Source organism: Rhynchophorus ferrugineus, unplaced genomic scaffold, assembly GCF_030347505.1.
Source record: "Rhynchophorus ferrugineus isolate W39M unplaced genomic scaffold, kcgeb_rfMv2 rfM1, whole genome shotgun sequence".
NCBI lineage: Eukaryota > Metazoa > Arthropoda > Insecta > Coleoptera > Curculionidae > Rhynchophorus > Rhynchophorus ferrugineus.
Window position 1 is genome coordinate 25,037,839 of NW_027472580.1, and position 20,523 is coordinate 25,058,361.

The following is a 20,523-nucleotide window of genomic DNA, read 5'->3' on the forward strand; positions in this document are numbered from 1 at the left end:
TTTTTAGGAAAAACAGCGGCCTCCCATTTATAATCCTGAGGACTATGCCATAATGCTGAAAAAATGGGGGAAGAAGTCGAGCAACGGTGGATTAATGTCGCTGTATTCAAGCTCGAGTACCTCGGACCTGGAGAGTTCCAGGTCGCAGGGAAACTCGTTTAGGGACTACCGTAATCCGATGCTGGCATCAGCAGGATCCGAAATGACCTTGAGGCAATTTGGAACTGTTTCCGAGTTGCTGGCAAAACTGAAATCAGATATGAAATTGGCTTTCCCTAGGTAACATAATCACATACTAAAAAATAAACATACTAAAATATACATAAACTACTTAAGCTAAAGTTAAGGGTAACATTTTACACTATATAAGTTCGTGTAGCTTGTTTCACTTTAATCTTCTGCTTCCTTCTTGATATCCAGTAACTGTATTGCTTAATTTAGTAATTTTATTTTATGTTTCATGGCGATATCTTGGATAACTTCGTAAATCGATTTAATTTTTAGGTAGTCGTTCAGTTCTTTACTGATTACGTAGCGATAAGTATTGGTAATTAATTGTAGAACTTTGTTTTGGCAGCGTTGGGTTATTAGTTCGTCTGAGGTTTTAGGGCAACCCAATACTTAAACTCCTTAAATCCAAATTGGCTTTATTATTGTAACCAGTAACCAGTAACCAGAGTAACCAGTAGAGTTGTTGAATTTGAGTTTAATTTGCCCTGCTTCTTGTCTAACATGATTCCAAATTGAGCTACCATCAAGATGGTTTACAGTATTTAGATGATTCTACTTGAAGAATCGGGGATTCATTAAGTGATATAATTAGGTTTTTGACATTTTACTGCAACGCAATTAACATGGACAGATTTGTAGTTGTAAAGTTATATTTTCCAGTCTCTAGTTCATTTATAAATCTTCTCAGGTGCCACTTGTTCATTTCGACAGCCACATGTATCTTATATACATATATCATTTAACATATAATATAATATAATTTTAACATATAACATATATATATATATATATATATATATATATATATATATATATATATATATATATATATATATATATATATATATATTTTTAAAACATATTTTATGAGTGTAGTATTTCGGTATTTATATATTATAAACAGAGGTTGGACAACTTACTTAGCAATTTATATTTTATAATTAGTAGCTTCTCCAACCTCTGTTTATAATATATAAATACAGAAATACTACAGTCAAAAACTTTGTTTTCAAAATTTGACTTAAATGAAGAAATTAAAGTAATTAATGCATAAAAATAATATATTCAAGTCTTAATACTATTTTAATCACAGCTGTGCATATGTAGTCAGTCAATACAAATAAAAAATATTGAAAACACATTTTGGAAAAGCAAACGCGATCAAATACGAAGATTAACTTTAAAAAGTATTATTTATGCTTCAAATTTATAAAATTAGTACTATTGAAATGTAAACTAATCAAAGAAAGTATTTAAAATGCTTATTTTAAGAATATATAAAATATATGTTAAATTTAGGTGAAGCATTTAGATTTTTTTTTTCATTTGTCTTGTACTTCTTGACCTATAACGATGTAGGAAATGTTTTTTATTTAGTTTATTAACTAATTATGTTAAATTTCTTTACACACTTTGTTTTGTTTGGCTTGTTTTAAATTCTTATATACATAACCGTATAAAAGTAGGTATAAACTATAACTGTAACTAGGCATCCAAACTGGTACTATAAAAATAAATCATTTTGTAAAAAGAAGTAATACTGCTGCAGCATATAAAATAAATATAACACGTTCACATAAAAATGTAGTAAATAAGTAGGTTTAAAAGAAAGGAATTGTCGTATTGTTGTTTTCTTTATATATGAATCACAAATTTTATATATCATCAATTTTTGAAATAATTAGTGAACGATATTCTTCATGAAACAAAAAATATTATATTTTTTACTCGGTATGATACCTTTATGTTTATCGATGTTTTAAAATAGTTACTATATTGCAGAATTTATTATATATGACAGAACAATTAATTCAACTATTAATTAAATATTATATAACAGAAAACACTTTTCTGTAAACAAAAACCCTTTTTGTTTACTGAAAGTTATGTATTTAAATACGTTAATATAATTATTTAATTTGTTTATACAGTATAAACATATATAGGAATTTTAAATAGACACCTAAAGGACCTTATTACCCCGAACAAATTAATTTCCATATAATTTACATGATGATGTATTACTATGCTAGCCAGTAAGTAGCTTGAAAAATGTTAATCAGTAGTTATTATAAGAGTCAAACTAATATTTCGAGTGTACACTACTCTTTCCTATATGGAAATATTATTAAGAGTTGTTTCAATATTTACATTAATATTTTAGCAATAAGAAATACAATATTCTGAAAGGCAGAACGAACATATATCTATTAAACAAAAAAATCAAAATTAAAATAATTGTTACCAAATCGTTAACTTTACTAAAATCTAACAGGTCATTTGAAGAGTCTCCGGCCTACCATAGTAAAACACATTTTTTTGGAAAAATTAGTTTTTTTTATTCAACATAATCCCCTTCAACAATGATACACTGATTATAGCGACCCTCAATTTCGTCGATCACCTCTTCATTCGACGAAAATTTCTTCCCAGCTTTTTTTCTTCACTTGGGGTCAGATCTGGAGAATACCGTGGATGAGGAAGTAATTGGAAGCCCTGTTTATGGATTTTTGACACGGTCCATTATCTTGGTGAAGCAGCACTTTCTTTTTCTTCAAATACGGCCGTTTTTCGGCAATTTAGTCCTTCAAACGGTCCAATAATGCTACGCAATAGCCACTGTTGATGGTCCTTCCTTTTTCAGGGCAGTCAATGGAAATTATTCCATGCGCATCCCAAAAATGCAGACGCTATGACCTTGCCAGCTGACTGTTGCGTTTTCCCGCGCTTCATTCAGCGGGTTCATCGTGTGGAGTCCACTCGGTTGGTTGAGTGTCGATTGGACTTCGGAGTGAAGTGATAGAGCCATGTTTCATCTATTGTCACATATCGACGCAAAAACTCGGGTTTATTACGTTTGATCATCTTCAAATACTACTACGAATCATAAAATCGTCGTTGTTTGTGTCAGCTATTTTATTCAATTTCAATTTACAGTCATTCAAAATCATGTTGTGCATTTTTTAATGTTTTCTTCGGTAACAACCTCTGTTGGGCGTCCACTGCGTTCACCGTTTTCGGTGCTCATTTCACCACGTCTAAACTTAGCATATCAATCGTTGATGGTTGATTTTACTGGGGCAGTGTCCGGAAACTCGGCATCAAACTAAGTTTTTGCTTTAACTGTATTTTCCCTTCAAAAAGCAATATTTTATCAACACGCGAAATTCCTTTATCCATTTTTTGTTGCTTCACTCAAAATGCTATAATTCACTAACTAATGATCCGACAGCTGTCAAATTGATACACGCAGCTTTTGAAGATTATGGCTAGCTTAAAAACATATGGATTTAGTTCTAGTAGCGCCATCTATGTTTCAGCTCGGGGAATTTTCATTTGACCTGTTTTAAGCGATTCATCACCATTTATTTTTTGATACAAGCAACTAATTTATTTTCTAATGAATTAGGAAATAATTGGTTCAAATATAGAACAAATTTGGATCAAAGATCTAGAAAATATTTTAGAGCTCTGTATATGGCTGCCCTGATCAAACCTCTGTACCATATTGCTAAAGCTAAACGCGACAGCTTAAAAAGCAGTGTGAAAATCCTCTTTGTTTCTGAGATTCTTCAATTGATTAACTTATCGTAAAATTTTTATGTAATCACTACTTGGATGAGTAGCAATTCAAACGAATTCTTATGAAGCCGTAAGCGCAAGCCAATAAATAAGGAATAAAATAACAACAACAAAAAACAAAATGATTTATTACGTTATTGTCTATAGTTTTGTCAGTAATGGTTAAACCAAATTTGACGCTACTTAATCATCGTATGTATAAAAGAGTATAACAGGGACATCACAATGAATTTTATTTCGATGAACGACCAATTTTAACAAATTGATGCTCTTGGGCAACAGCAAGGCATGCAGCATTGGGCCGGACCAGAACAGACGTTCTGCTGGTACTGTTTCGGATCGCATAGTGGCTCAGGACAATCTACACAATCCGGATCGTTGTCATCACATTCCACGAATTCTCCGGGTGGTTTATAGCTCATTTTGTTAACCGTATTGTCCTCCATTCTTAATTTCGGTGGCTGATATTTTGGTTTTTCCGCCCAGGGCATATCCATGGGCTCCCGTGGCTCCCATGGCTGGTAGGACATCTTATTTACTGTTTTATCACTTATTTTACCTGTTGGTCTTTCGATGGCATTCGTTGGAATGAACGGTACCACTTTGGCTTTATCTAAATCGACTGGCATGTACGACATTCTGTTTACGGTTTTGTCACTCAATGGACAATCGGAAGTGTATAAATTAGTAAAGGGTCTAATAGGTTCAGGTTTGACGAAGGGTTTCGGGACATAATCATGTTTATTGGTGGTAATATCCTGCATGGGACCTTCACCAATCAGTTTATGTTCGCATGGGTATATCGGACTTCTTGGTGGTAAGTTCACCGGCTTATAGGACATTTTATTGATTGTGTCGTCGGACATTTTGCCCTCACCAACGCACAAATTGTTCTCGGGAATTATTTGTTTAGGTTTATCACCTTCAACAGGAAGATAACTTTTTTTGTAAATGGTGTCGTTGGTCATTTTCATCTCCGGCGGGATATATTTCCGTTCGGGTGCGAATGACTTAGGTCTAGCCGGCTGGATATATCTACATTTCTTCCTGGGTTTGGGTGGTGGTTGTGGTTCACATGGTACCGTCACAGGAACACATACGTTGCAGCAATTTTGCTGTGGTTGACCTTCGTTTCTCGCTGCAAAGTTAGGATCGCATGGATTCACCACATATTTAGGAAGGGTGTCGGCTATTACTGGTACAGTGCATGGTGGTGGACATGGTTCGCATGGCGGAGGACATGGGTCACAAGGTGGGGGACAAGGAGCAGATGCAGCTTCTGGAGGGGGACTTGGATTCACTACGGGATCAGGAGGCACGCACGGAGGACAAGGACATGGCGGACAAGGACACGGAAGACATGGAGATTGAGGCGCTTTAGGAGATTTAAGATCTGGATGCGGACTAGGAGGACAACTTATCTTGGACCTGGATTGCCTCCGGGATGGTTGTTTGCTACATGGCTGGCAGGAAGCCATTTTTGTACAGAGCTCAAAAAAAAATTAGTACTTTTGACCGGTCGACAGTGACAGTGGCAACATTTGGTGTTTTCTCTATTCAATTATTTACTCGTCATCTTATAACATAAATAAATATTTACAATAATTTACTCAGTTTCCGCACGGAGATTCAATTATCAGTCACTAATAGTCAATATCGTTAATATTAATTTAAATTATTGCATAAGGTAGTCATTAATCTAATAATATATTCATTAAAAAGTTGTAACGTATAATATTTAACAATTTACGGTCATTATATGTATTAAAACTATCTAATAACTTTTAGATTACAAGATTACAGGATAAATTAAAGTATTATTACATCACGGGGCAACTGTCATTATATATTACTATAATAATGTTATTTTTTCAGTTTTGTACAGGAATTTGTCGCAGATCCATTAGATGGCGTCACCTTACTACTCGACCTATTAAGAGCCATTCAAGTTGGCCAATCGAATACAGTCATTCATGGGCCGCCAGGAGCGTCATCAACTGTTGGCAAAATTCCACCGTCACTTCAGCGAAGAGCTCTCCTCGATGAACTCTCCTGTCTCCAGTGCTTGTTGAATTGCTGCGTCAGGTACTGTCGCATTCGAATATTATATTTTAAAAAAGCTCTTATCTTGATTTCTAACATGTTACCGAAAAGTAAATATTGTACCATGATTTTTTTAATATTGCGGCATATTTTGGGATAAAAAATAAATATTTATTACACATTATTATTAAGTTTAATTATACTATGCTATGTGAGACTTGGCTTTATAAAAAAACTAACACTACTAATATTTTTCAGATTTTCTTTTTTCAAATTAGAGTAAATTACGCTAACACTGTTGTAGTTTTAGGCCCTGTTTTTCAATATAGGCCAAAATTGTAAAATGGTCTTTTGAATTAAAGATTTCGTTCCAATTCATATTCCATATAATATTCGGCATGCTAATTACGTAGTACGTAGCCAAATTAAATTATCTCTTAACTTTTCCGAGATACAGGCTATCGAAATTTTACATTTTAGGCTCTGTCTTTCCATATAGGGCAAAATTGTAAAATGGTCTTATGAAGAACGGATTTCATTCCAATTCACATTCCAATTAATTCAGCATGCTGATTACGTAGTGGTTTGCCAAATTTAGTTGTCTCTTATAGTTTCCGAGATATAAGCTATCCAAATTTTACATTTAAGTTTTGTTTTTCCATATAGGCCAACATTGTAAAATGGTTTTATGAATTACAGATTTCGTTCCAATTCACATTCCAAGTAATATTCGGCATGGTAATTACCTAGTCGTTTGCCAAATTGAATTGTCTCTTATAGTTTCCGAGATATAAGCTATCGAAATTTTGCATTTTAAGCTTTGTTATTCCATATAGGGCAAAATTGTAAAATCGTCTTATGAATTACAGATTTTTTTCCAATTCACAGTCCAAGTAATATTCGGCATGCTGATTACGTAGTTGTTTACCTAATTTAGTTGTCTCTTATAGTTTCCGAGATATAGGCTATCCAGATTTCAAATTTTAGGTTTTGTTTTTCTGTATAGACCAAAATTGTAAAATGGTCTTATGAATTACGGATTTCGTCCCAATTCACATTCCAAGTAATATTCGGCACGCTAATTACGTAGTCATTTGCCGAATTAAATTGCCTTTCATAGTTTCTGAGATATAGGCTATAGAAATTTTACATTTTAAATTTTGTTTTTCCGTATAGGCCAATATTGTAAAATGGTTTTATGAATTATAGATTTCATTCCAATTCACATTCCAAGTAATATTGGGTATGCTGATTACGTAGTTGTTTGCCAAATTTAGATATCTCTTATAGTTTCCGAGATATAGGCTATCGAAATTTTACATTTAAGTTTTGCTTTTCTGTAGAGGCCAAAATTGTAAAATGGACTTATGAATTACGGATTTCGTTCCAATTCACATTCCAAATAATATTCGGCATGCTGATTACGTTGTCGTTTGCCAAATTGCATTGCGTTATCTCTTAAATTACATTATCAATGTAAAATGGGTTATACTATGTAAATACATATACAGTGTGGTCCAAAACAAATTATTTTTGAAAATTGAGGCAGAATCATATTTAAAACCATTTATATTTTTACAATGGAAAGTTAATTAAATGATTTGATGATTGATTCTGATCGTGATCAGATTCACGATTAATTCATCAATTTCGAACTTCAATCTATATTATTGGTTTATAATATTCCCAATGCTTTAGTATTTTTGGAAATTATTTGAACCCAGGCCAACAAATGTAAACGAAAAATAAGTGGCTAAAAGACTTCCGTAAGTTGCGTATTTAAAGAAATCCCAAAACATCGGTCTATAAACTAGGAAATATCTTTAAAATATAATATATTTATAATTTGTTGACCATTTGTAATAGCGTGTATAGCGTGGTTATCAGCCAATTCCCTCTCAAGTATGCTATAAGAATACTGGCAATCGAAGTAGAATTATCCGTATAAACAACCTCATAATTTCGTTACTCTGATAGAATTTGAAGGAATAATTACTGAAATATTAATGTCAACGTTCATGGTAGCTCAAATGTGAAATATATTAAATGATGATATGAAATGATAAGAGGTATATAATTTTTTTTTTTGATAGCTTAGCCAGTTCATTCTTCTAAATTTATGTGATTCTATAAATTCCTTTTAGGACACTGTTATACCAAGTTTAGTTCCCGTTGATTTTTTTTTCTAACATAAAAAAATATTTCAAACATTGGTTCAAATCTATTTCACATATTTCAGTTTGTTAGCAATAGGCTAGATGACTATTTTTGAAAACCTACTTTATGACAATACTGCGTATTTACATTACCTAGAATAAAAATTATTTCTACATAAAAATGGTTTTGAAATTATAAGTGCGCGCTAAAACGCTTCAAATATGCTCGTGACGTGATATTGGTCGCAATCGTCGGTTTACATGGGTACGGGACTTATTTAGTTATTATTTTAACAATTTTACGTCATAATTACGCATTAAAATGTGTATCGATGGTGTTAGGTCCCCGAATGTATTTTCGTTACAAGGCAGAAAAGGCGAGAACCAGCTAGTATAGTTTGAATATTGATAATTTATTCACTTCAATTAGATCATTCTAATGTAAGTGTTTACTATATTAAGTACCTTTAATTGTATCTCAAATGCAATTAACTAACTGAACTCATCACTACTGAATTATAATATATGCTTCAAGTACAAATAAACATATCAGTTAAATTCAATCCTTCAACAAGTGCCAATCAAAATCCATCATGCTTATATTACGAAATGCCAATATCAAATATTAGGTTTCTAGTACATCAAATAGTTTGATAGACAGTACTTCACTTGGTATGTGATACATATTTGATTAAACAATGTGATCTTATTACGTTTTACAGCCTGGTATTTATATTATGGTAAAGAGAAGTATCAAATTTCGAACAATATTTAAATGCAGACAATATATCGACCAAATGTTGCGAAAGAAACTAAGCAGACTTCTAGTTTAAGAATTGGTAGGAAATCCTGAACTGTTAAAGCATGTCTAAACACAGATTTTGAAAAATACTTGATGAATTAATTTTTACCGAAACATTACAAGGTAATTTGATACAATATAGAGCTGCTAAAAGTTTAATAAATTCAAACATACATCATCAAATATACATAATTTAAACTTTTTTCTGTGTTGTAGTTAGTATCAATTATATGAAATGAAGATTTCGGTAGCTCTTTCAAATACATTTTCATCTGTATCTTCAAATTATTATCATAAAATATTTCATTTGGTTTACCACCGATACAATTTGGATTTGTCTTAGCAAATATTGATCACTTGATATTAATGCTATTCTCATAGCTCCCAAGTGGCGATTGTACTCGTTATAATACCTACATATAGTAAATTTACAAATTTTCTTGTCAAGTGTTAAACTGATTATAATGGGTCATGGCTTAATGTTTTACAATATTCTACCACATTTCATAGTCGGTCTGGCTGGAATACTCACTTACTTCAATTCTATAAAAATTCTAATATTCTATTTCAAATTATTATTTCAGTTAACATACAGTCACAAAATACACTCATTACGACGAATCGATTGTGAACAAATTTAGGTTATATGCTTTGATCAATCGCAGTTCAATTTTTCATTTATTGTTCTTTCCATTGTTTGCACAAAACCTTTTAAATGTGAAATATAAGGTAAATAATCGAAATAAAATTGAAGCACGTTAAATTGTTCAAATATTAGAATACGGAAATGGTGGTTAGGAAACGCTAAGTGACGTCAATGTTTCGTAGCGCTTCTAGTAAAGTCTTTGTAATCCTAGCTCTAATTTTATAATAATAGTATATTACACCACAAGGTCGTTGAATTTTCGGCCCTGCTCGTCATGATCATGCCCGGTTCATAGCCGATCGAAAGTACGTTACTAATTTAACTTAAAATATTGAGGAGCTTGTTTTGGATGCGCTGCCCCACATCAATAGTTTTCTTCGGCAACGTATCTGTATTTATTATCAATCGCGCTTCTACATCAAAATTTCGTATAGCATCTTCCTCATCCGTGGATTTATTAGATGATAACGTACTTATGCATTTTTTATGGATTATTGAATCGAGTGATTATTTAATAGAGGTAGCAAGGTTAATGACAGCGATAAACAATTTGTTGTTGCGACCGAATAAATAGTCCCTAGTTACGAGTATAAATACACATAAAAAAATCTTTACTCCCGCCGCTATAGAGGGCGCGGGTGTACTTCTCACAGGGAGTAAATGTTTAACTTCTCTCTTCCCTGTTATTAGGGACGAAAGTACGTACTTTCGACCGATGTATGAAAAAAATGTTTTTTTTTAGTAATCGCTGTGTAGTATATTATTATTATAAATCAATATTTGTGACTTTATTACAGACATCTATTGACAATAAATGTATAAACAGGTTTTATTAGTTTTTAATAAATATAGTAATGTTGATTTCTTTACAGATACACAGAATCTTTGAGGAAGTTGATCGCATCATCAGCTGGTTTGTTTACCGTTGCCGTTTGTATAATGAGTAATGTAAATAAATCGAGGATAATAGCTTTGCAGGTGAGTGGCTTTAACGATGTTGTCGCTCGATATCAACATTTTTATTGCGTTCGGTAGCCGTACGCTACGGGTACGTTCGACGTTTTTCTACCAATTAAAACCTGAAATTATCGTCGTACGTGAACCAATCTAACTTTTTTAAAAGTACGGAAAACAACGGGTCCGGTTCAAGTGCGTCTTCAAAGAAGAAAATTGTGTTTGATTCAGACCGTCTTGCCGAGCTCCTGGCAACGGTAGATGAAAGACGATGAAATATTTCAATCTAACTACTATTGACCTAATGAAAAAAGAATTCCTTATATTCACAAAACAAAGCACTATCTTAGTAGGTATTTAGAACATAAATTACAATTGTTCATAACCTTTATATTTACGTGTCAATATTAAATAGAAGATAATACTAATACATTAGATTAAATATATATATATATATATATATATATATATATACATATATATATATATATATATATATATATATATATATATGTATATATATATATTTGTATGTAAGTTTTATTTGAATACTAAAAATAAATTTCAATACTAAATAAAATTTAAAAACCGACAATTATGAAAACAAATATGGAACATATTTTACTAAGTCAATTACATTATTCATTGAGAGTGTTAACTTAATATATATGATTTCAGAAATGATTTGCGTGGTGTTAGCAGGAAGGCGCGCCAAATCTCTACATTTGATTGGTTAGCTTAAATTACCATTACAGACACCTGTAAAAAACATTTTTTACAGGTTACGGAGGCATTTAAAAACATTGCTTAGGAACACCTGTCATACGCATCAACCCCTGAGGTCACATTCTACTGACCAATTAAATTTAAAGGGTTATTTTCCATATTTCTTCATTTTTAACATTTCTTTGTCTTTAATATTTTATTTACTTATTGAACACAAAAATGAGGCAAGTTTTTAAAATGTTATTGTGAATATGATAGAGTGGATAATTAAAACGGTTAAGTTGCGTGATATACGTCAGAATAAAGAAAACATACCAGAAACTAGCGTTGGAAACTATCGACTGAAAACAGTCGAAGCGGTCGATAGTCGCAAAACAATCGATAGTCAAAAAACTAGCGACCGAAAATAGTAATTACTATTTTCAGTGCATTTCGAATGCAGTTACACTGTTTTTTTTCAGTTCGAGATGTCAGACGAAGATGTACGAATCCTTTCCTGTATACATTGTGAGAGAGAAAAGGAGGAAAATAATTGCTTGGATCAGTTAATTTTAGAGATGTACATATTCCCCCACGTACTAAGTTTAAAAAAGAAAAGGAAAATAATAATTATTAATACTATTAGTATGCAATTAATAACTTCATTTTAAACGAAGAAGAATTACTTTTATATCTGAATGTTCTGTGGATCTGTAAAAAGGAATGGAATTTCTCTATGGAATGCAATAATACCCCACAAGTGTTTTATCGTATTCCAATATATTTATTAATATTTTTAAATAATATACTTTAATAGATATAGACAATACAATAGAACTTAAATAAAACCTAAAATCTAAAGATATACATTAACCATAAATACTAAATAAAAATTAAATATATAAATAATCATAGAACAAAACTAATCCATGACATAATTAAGAATGATCGCGCAATAACTACTAGATCTTTTTAATAAAGTAAATGCTTTGTTCTCAGTTAAGTAGCCTTCTTAAGCCAAAATATTTATTATAAGTCTCTTAGCGATATATATCTATTTTAACCCTTTCAAAATAATCAAGTCTTTAACTTAACTTTTAAAAGAGAAACACAATTTGGCCCTATATATAATAAATGGGTTTGCACTAATACTTCATTTAAACCAATCACATTTACTTCAATGTGACTTTGTCATCGCCCAATCTGTAAATAACAACAAACATCAAAATGAACCAATGAAAATTGTAGTCTCAGTGCATGCATTGGTGGGACCACGCAAAACGTTTCCTCGGTTTCGCCTATTTAGGTTAACCTTCTAAAAGAATACTCTATGACTTAAATTTAAATGGAAATATACTCAAAATATTGTGTTTTTGTGGAATAATTGAAGATATTAAATATTGCGTATCTAGATCATGTCCCCTACAGTCAGCATTATCAAAAAAATTACATTCTCGCAGTATACATGCAATTTGTTTTGTGAAAACCTATTTCCTATTGTATAATGTTATTAACTTAAATGTACTACAATTACTTTGGTTTCTTAAAGTATTGATAACTCAATGTAATATTTACCAAATATATTGAGAAAAACAAGCTCGAAACATTATTTATTTTTATACTATGATTTCCATACTTAACAAATAGGAAAAAATCTAAAAAACCACCATGGTCTACATACTACATTGTATTAAAAATGTCAGCATTTGCTGAAAACAAATTTAATAAATCATATCAATTAAAATCTCACAATTTACAGCCTTAACAATTTAAGTAACTTCTTGATCTCTTTGGTGTGGGTACTCCTTGTCCGTCCAAATTTGAATTAACAGATTCATCTTTCATGAAGGTCATGATGTGGAAATAACTTCTGCTGTTTTTGATATGAGGCTTGGCGCAATGTTTTCCTTTCCAATTGGCAAAAGATCTGCGAGTACGCTAAAACTAAATCCATATGTCTTTTAGTCAGCCCTAAGCCTCAAAAGATTCGTGTACTAGTTTGTGAATTATAGCATTTTTAGTGAAGCAACTTTTGTTATTATGAAAAAAATGGATAAAAGGAATATCGCGTTTTGATAAAATATTGATTTTTGAGGGGGAAAATACAGTTGAAGCCAGAACTTGGCTTGATGAGCGAAATGAGCACCGAAGACGGTGAACGCAGTGGACGAAAAAAAGAGTTTGTTATTGATTAATAATGACCGTAAATCGAATGAAATAACAGACACTCTAAAGATATCAACTGAACGTCTACATCTAATCATTAACGAATATTTTGGCATGAGAAAGCTCTTTGCAAAGTGGGTGCCGCGCGAGCTTACTTTTAACCAAAAACAATGACGAGTTAATGATTCGGGGCAGTGTCTGAAGATGATCAAGCGTAATAAACCCGAGTTTTTCGTCGATTTGTGACAATGGATGCAACATGGCTCCATCATTTTATTCCGAAGTCCAATCGACAGTCGTCCGAGTGGATTGCACATGATGAACCCGCCCCAAAGCGTGGGTAAACGTAACAGTCGGCTGGCAAAGTTATGGCGTCTGTATTTTGGGATGGGCATGTAATCATTTTCATTGACCACCTTGAAAAAGGAAGGATCATCAACGGCGACTATTACATAGCGTTATTGGCCCATTTTAAGGACGAAATCGCCGAAAAACGGTCGCATTTGAAGAAAAAGAAGGTGCTCAAATCAGTGAAAACGATGACAAAAATCCATGAAATGGGCTTCGAATTGCTTCTTCGTCCACCGTTATCTTTAGATCTGGCCTCCAGCAACTATCTTCTGTTCTCAGATTTCAAAAGAATGCTCGCTGGGAAGAAAATTTCGTCGAATGAAGAGGTGATCGCCGAAACTGAGGCCTATTTTGAAACAAAGGTTAAATCGTACTACAAAAGTGTTATCCAAAAGTCCTTCCAGGTCGTTATGGTCAGTATATTACCCTTAAAGTGAATTATGTTGAATAAAAATAACTAATTTTGCAAAAAAATGTGTTTTACTATGGTAGGCCGGGGAGTTTTCGATTGACTTGTTATATGGGCGACAATGCAAGACTTACTATTTAAATTGCAGTTAGGTAGTGCGCTTTATTAAGCAAAGCTCTTCCACATCTTGGTCTGGAGTCCCCAGCCTAAAATCTAAAGGTCGAAACTTTCTCTGCTCACATGAGACCTTGCAGAAGATTTGCTGCATTCCATGAGAACCTTTATATCGTAGGACTGAATATCGTCGTTTCGTTTTAGCACTTACCATACTTACAACTTATCATTTTTACTTGTATTGTCTTTAGATACCTATTTAGAATGAATAAAAATTTATATTTAACAAATATTATCTAAAAAATGGGAGAAAACACTTTAAAAAATATAATAACGCTTTTTTTAATGAAAAATAATGTAAGTTATTCTTTATCATGTATCTTATTATAAAGACAAATCTTCTAGTTAAGTTCAAACGCAGACAATTTTTCACTTGAAAATTGTTTCTTTTCAGTTATTAACCAAAGCTTGTGATCCTGGCATAGGAGGACATTCGGCTGTATCAGAAGCCATGTCTACATTAAGACTTCGATTTGGTGAACCTGTAAGGTTCAGATTCCTTGTCGGCATGCTGACGTCCACCGGTGGACAAAAGGAGCTTATTGCTTCGGGCTTAAACTTTCTCAACAAATTCCTGGACACGGCGGCATCTCCACAAAAAAGGCTATATATACAGGCAGAACTGGATCAAGCTGGATTTGATATAGATGTTATTAAAAACGTAAGTAGAATTATTAAAAATTATGAGAGAATATGTGCATTGATTAGTAAGTGTTAGTTTTAATATTGGTATAATTGTTATTGTGTAATTTAAGAATTTTGTTAGAATTTTAAGAAATTAATAAAATAAAAGTGAGTGAGCAACACCCAAGCAATTACGGCATTCATTACCTTTTCTGTTTGATTTAAAGCAATCTGCTGCCGAAGACCATCAAAAAAATTTAGAAACCCAAGATGATTTTAACGTCAATGACAAACAACGATCTAAAGGAAATAATGACAATTGAAATTGTTTTAACAAAGCGGTTTTATTCTGTGTCAAAGGAAACATGAAGAGTTTTCTATGGCATGACTGGCTGTGAAGGCGGATGGCCATTAAGTCTTGCTGTGCTAAAGTTAAAGCTAAAGACGAAGCGAAACTCTTACTGAAGATGTATGCCGATGTCAATTGAACAAAATGAACGATAATTGCTGCAAAAAAAAACAGCAATAACAGACCACCGAGAAGTGAGTAACAGACGGTAGATTATACTTTTATCTGACAATGTTCGGTGATACTTTGCAATAATTATGAAAGATACTCCAATCTATCTCCCGTGGAAAGTTCTGCATCACTCAGCCCACTTATCAGATATAACGTCTTCTGATTACTAACTTCAGATTAATGTGAGATGATTTGGTCTATGTAACAAAATTATGATGAAATGCGAAGCGAATGAAAATGAATTGTTGCCAAACCAAGTTTGCTCTTTCGACACGGTATCGCCATATTGCCAGAAAGAAGGAAAATATTGTGAAAATGATGGGACGTATTTTGTTTAAAATATTTTGTATCTAGACGTTTTCGATCAATGCTTGATTCAAATTGATCATTTGTTGTCGGTAGAGACCACTATTACCTGTTTCGCCAGGATCAACTAGTTCGCAATACTCCACACCACTCTGGTCCCACTAAATACAGAGCATTATGTTGCGACCAAAACCATTTGGCTTTGGAGCTTTTCCAGATGATAAGCATGATTTTTTGCATCTTCATGCTATTAGATCCGGAAATTACTTCCGATCATATCTTTGAAACAGAATTTCACAAACGATTTTTCGATTTTCCATTTACCTGTCACTCAATTCATGTTGCACTTATCTTCCCATCATTTGGATTTTCCCCCACTTTTAACGCTAATGTTTTCGAGTTCGGATTTGGTATTCATCCTATAAGTCTTGCAGTTTTGCATCTTCAAACTTTCTTGGTCTACCAGAACGTTTTTTGTCTTAAATATCGAAATCACCACTTTTGAATTTTCGAAACCACTCCTCTCATGTATTTAGGTAAGAGCATACTCACCGTAAGATTCTACCAGCAAACGATAACTTTTAATGGCTTATTTCTTTTGATTATATAAGAAAAGTAATGAGTATCGCAAATACACGTTTTTAGACACGAAACATTTTCAATAGGGTGTAAATCCATGACGGTGTTTCTTTTGCATTATATAACATGTACAAGTTTGAAGCTTGGCGTCACTAGAATAAAATGACATATGTATCAAATTATATCTTAACTTCTTATATTCCCATCAATTTCAATGGACTGAGATTTTCTTGACACCAGTTTTTGCATACAAGCAATATTCGTATATTGGTTTCAACTTTATTCGCGTTTTAAAATACATATTCGTATAAACTTTACTGTATTCTCAAATATAATATTACAAAACATTCGAAAAGTATAAAAAATAATTAATCTTTTTGAGAATACAAGAAACAGTTTAATATATATTTTAAGAAATTTGAGCGAATCAAAATAAAACAAATATACGGGCGATACAAGTATTATAGTTATTCATCGAATCCTTTGGTAATGAAATATAATTTTTTAAGGAATTAACAGCCATATAAAAACAATAATTTGGGGAAAAAGCAAAAATGTATAAAGTATTCAGTTAACCAAGCCTTCTCTATCAGTGGCCTTGAAAGAATCCCTGAAAAATATAGATAATTGATAATATTAAGGTTTCATTATCTGTAATCTGTAGCATTAAATAATTGTCAAATTAGAGTATACATCACTGCGAATTATACTATTATCACATTATTTAAAAAAAGAATATGTTTAATTCAATATGAATATAATATATCTAATTATCAGATCTAAATTAATTTTCAGAATATTAGCAGTTATCACGGAACGGAAGTCATTCTCGAAGAAATTCGTTACTGGGAAAAACGAACCATTAACATTGAAAACCTGAACCTGCGACTGGAATGTTGTAAAAAAGAAAACACCCACCTGAAGGAGCGCATAGATAAACTCGAACGCAAAATAAAAGTAATACAATAAACTAAATATCACTCCTCGATATCCCATTAATGTTATTTATATTCACAGATATTACAAGACGAGAAAGGCTTACTGACATGCGTCGAAAAGAACCTGAAGGATCGTTGTCACGAGCTACAATCGGAAATAAGATCACTCCGATCATCTCAAGGGTCATACACGAAAAAAATACGTAAGTTACAACTGCTATTCTCGTTTGCAATCACTAAATACACTAATGTTACAGAGGACGCGGCTCCTAATGACGATGAAGGCATTTCTTCATCAGAGCGAAGCCTCACGCCTGAAGATGAAGTTCACAGGGAATTAATGTTCGACAACTACAGCATTCATAACTCGACAGATCAAAAAGGACCTCCGTTTACAGGACAGGATGATGATGAGGAAACCACCATCGATGAGGTGATTGAAGAACTAAAGAATATTATAAACGACGCACAGTCCCAGGATATTGCTAAGATCGAACAACACAAACTGGAGAAAGAACAACAAAGGATAGAGGAAGCTCAGGTGGCTAGTAAACTTCAAATTCACATTGATGCTGACGATTATGCTGTGGCTAGTGAAAGTGAGATTATTCCGACGGATCTTCATCCACAACCACCGAGAAGAGCCAAGAGTCTTGTACATCTTTTCGTTCCATCAGAAGACTACTACTACTGTCCCAAGGAGTTGTTTTTTGAAAACGAAACACCTTATACTAGCACAGAGGGATCAGATTCATTGCTTAGTTCAGCGAAAGGCGCTGTTGCTAGAGTAAAAACACCCGATACACTGCCTGTTGGTTCAGTGAAATGTAAGAAAACTGTTGAAGTAAAGACTGACACTAAGCAGCCTAACTCCTTCAAATACGGAGATGCTTTTTACTACAGCACAACAGTAAATGTATGTCAAACTCAAAATAATGAGAACAATATTAGTCATAAAGTAAAAGCAAAAAGTTTGGACAGAATTGATAAAGGGTTAGATTCTATAGTCGATATAGTATTAACTAACAATACCTTTGACCAGAAAATTCAGATGAGCTCCAGGAGTGATTGTTCCAAGCCACCTTCCTTAACGAAAAGTGTGTCCAACGTATACATTAAAAGTAGCGTAAGGCAAAGGTTACGATCTTACTCAGATGATAAACAAAAGATGTTTTTACCTTTGGCAGCTGATGTTTCATACTATTTTCCGAGAACACCAGAAAAAACAAGTTCCAACGGCAGCTTCTTAGTTAAGAGAGGTCATGGCAATGCTGGAATGTATTCTGGACAAGTACAAAATAATGGATGCAAAGTAGTAAGATCCAAGGAGTTCTTGTCTATCAGTAGTGGGAAAACAGGCGAAAAAGTTACTGACTTGCCATCTGGTTTATATTAAGTACAAATGAGTAAATTTATTTGGAATTTTACTTGTTATTTGAGGTAAATCATCTAGATATTTACCAAATTTAGTTGAGTCTTATCAAAGACCGACTAGGATTATCTCATTTTAAACTCTGATGTGCAATATATATTTATAATAATAGAAACATTTCTGATTTTTCTTTGCGAATGTAGGCATATTATTTAAGTGATCTCTGTATATAGTTATTTGATTGGTAATAAAATTATAAATAAATCTAATCTTTGAAGTTTGGTTAATTTATTCATTGGTATTGCGAGTCTCAACTATGAGCTACACTCTTAAATTCTACTACTTAAATTAGTATCATATTTATTATTTATATACATGGAATGATATTTTTAATCTTCATTGCTTTTACTATAAAACACATTAAACACAGAATGTCAAATTATATACGTATATTTCTATCGCTGCTCTCTAGAAGATATCCTAAACATGTGTAAATATTTTCGAAAATGAATCTTAAAACTTTCGACAGTTGAGCCACTGTAAAATACTCTTCTGGAAACTAGAAATTGTAGAAATTTTAGAACTATTATTTTCTTCAGTCTGAAAAAAATATATTTGTATATCTTTGTATCTGTAAGTTTTAACTGTTTTATTTAAAGAAAATGTAATGATTGATTCAATTTAAACCTAAATCCTTTCCTTAAGTTTTCATATTTAATACTTATTTTAAACTAATATTGTTCTAAAAACTAGCTCTCTATAAAAATATAGATATTTTTGGGCGATTATTTATAACTCAGTGATGATGATGAAGTGCCATTAAAAATTGTTATTTATGAGTTATAGTGGAGTTTCCTTAAGACATTTTAGAGTTGGGTTAAGATCACTCAAAATAGATGTTGATGTTTCTAAAGTAAATAAATGAATGAAGTATGAAATTGAACTTTAATTAAGTATGAAAATTTTTAATATTATAATATAGAAATTTGGAAAATAAAGTTAAAAGCTTTAAAAAGCTCGACACTTAAAAAGCTTGACTTAAAAGTTTAAAAAAGCCTGACAATTTGAGAATATGGCCTTAAGAGGATTTCTCAAAATTTTAATTATTTTCAGAGATGTAGATGACTTAGTGGAGTAATGTAGACTTCGTTTTAGTATAATCGCGTTTTTCTGGAAACTACTTTTTTCCAGACGGTCAACCGTATCTCGGATATCTCGTAATTCTAAAGTAAATTAATTATGTATGCACTATAGTCAAGAGGGTAATATTTTAATATCAACAAAGTTTGACAAAAATTGCTTTGTCCGATGAAATGGTTTTGAATGTAACGAGCAAAAATAAGCAAATATTACGAGGAATATTTTAAGAGTATCACAAGTATCGATATTATAATTTTTTGTAAAATAATTACTTTCATATAATTATTTTGGCAAAATAGTTTTTGAATTAAGAAATAAGTACAATATTTCACTGACAATACAAGCAAGTATCTAATAGAATTCGCATGAATTGGCTGCCAAATACTCAGATCAATGCTTCCCAAAATCACCAAAAACTTGTATGTCGACTATACTACAACAGTTTTAACCTGTAATAATCCTGCAACATATTATATATAACAATAAAACATTATATAATATATAACAATAAAACATTATATAATATATAACAATAAAACAACATATAATATTGAAAACCAATTTATTCAACATAGCTACAATATCGAATCTTTCGAATAAAGTTAAAAGAATATTCCCAACAAGTTATTTCTCTTAGAAAATACAATTTTGAAATTACAATACAACAGATCGATCGGTGTACTATAAATTAAACGAAAACATACCTTATTGATTCTGATAAATAATCGTGGACTTTTACCTACTAACTTCTAGCTAAATATTTAAAATATAGTGTTGGTGTAACTGGTTTTTAATTGATATATAATAAAGATATGTTTAATATAC

At 32.1% G+C, this 20,523-nt stretch overlaps 2 protein-coding genes across 3 annotated transcripts in view; one reads left to right on the top strand and one right to left on the bottom strand.

Moving 5' to 3' along the window:
• Positions 1–18,827, top strand: part of mwh (multiple wing hairs) — a 155,350-nt gene extending 136,523 nt beyond the window's left edge. For both annotated transcript variants that reach the window (XM_076403649.1, XM_076403657.1), the window contains 7 exons: positions 8–279; positions 5,689–5,898; positions 10,333–10,438; positions 14,614–14,880; positions 17,044–17,205; positions 17,266–17,389; positions 17,444–18,827. In XM_076403649.1, coding sequence (XP_076259764.1) covers positions 8–279; positions 5,689–5,898; positions 10,333–10,438; positions 14,614–14,880; positions 17,044–17,205; positions 17,266–17,389; positions 17,444–18,582 — 2,280 coding nt within the window. In that variant the 3' untranslated portion in view covers positions 18,583–18,827. The remainder of the gene's footprint in view (positions 1–7; positions 280–5,688; positions 5,899–10,332; positions 10,439–14,613; positions 14,881–17,043; positions 17,206–17,265; positions 17,390–17,443) is intronic.
• On the bottom strand, positions 3,953–5,338 carry LOC143196075 (uncharacterized). The gene has a single exon (XM_076403667.1). It carries the CDS (start codon positions 5,289–5,291, stop codon positions 4,068–4,070), a length of 1,224 nt encoding a protein of 407 aa, XP_076259782.1. The 5' UTR covers positions 5,292–5,338; the 3' UTR covers positions 3,953–4,067.
• Positions 18,828–20,523: the final 1,696 nt, after the last annotated feature.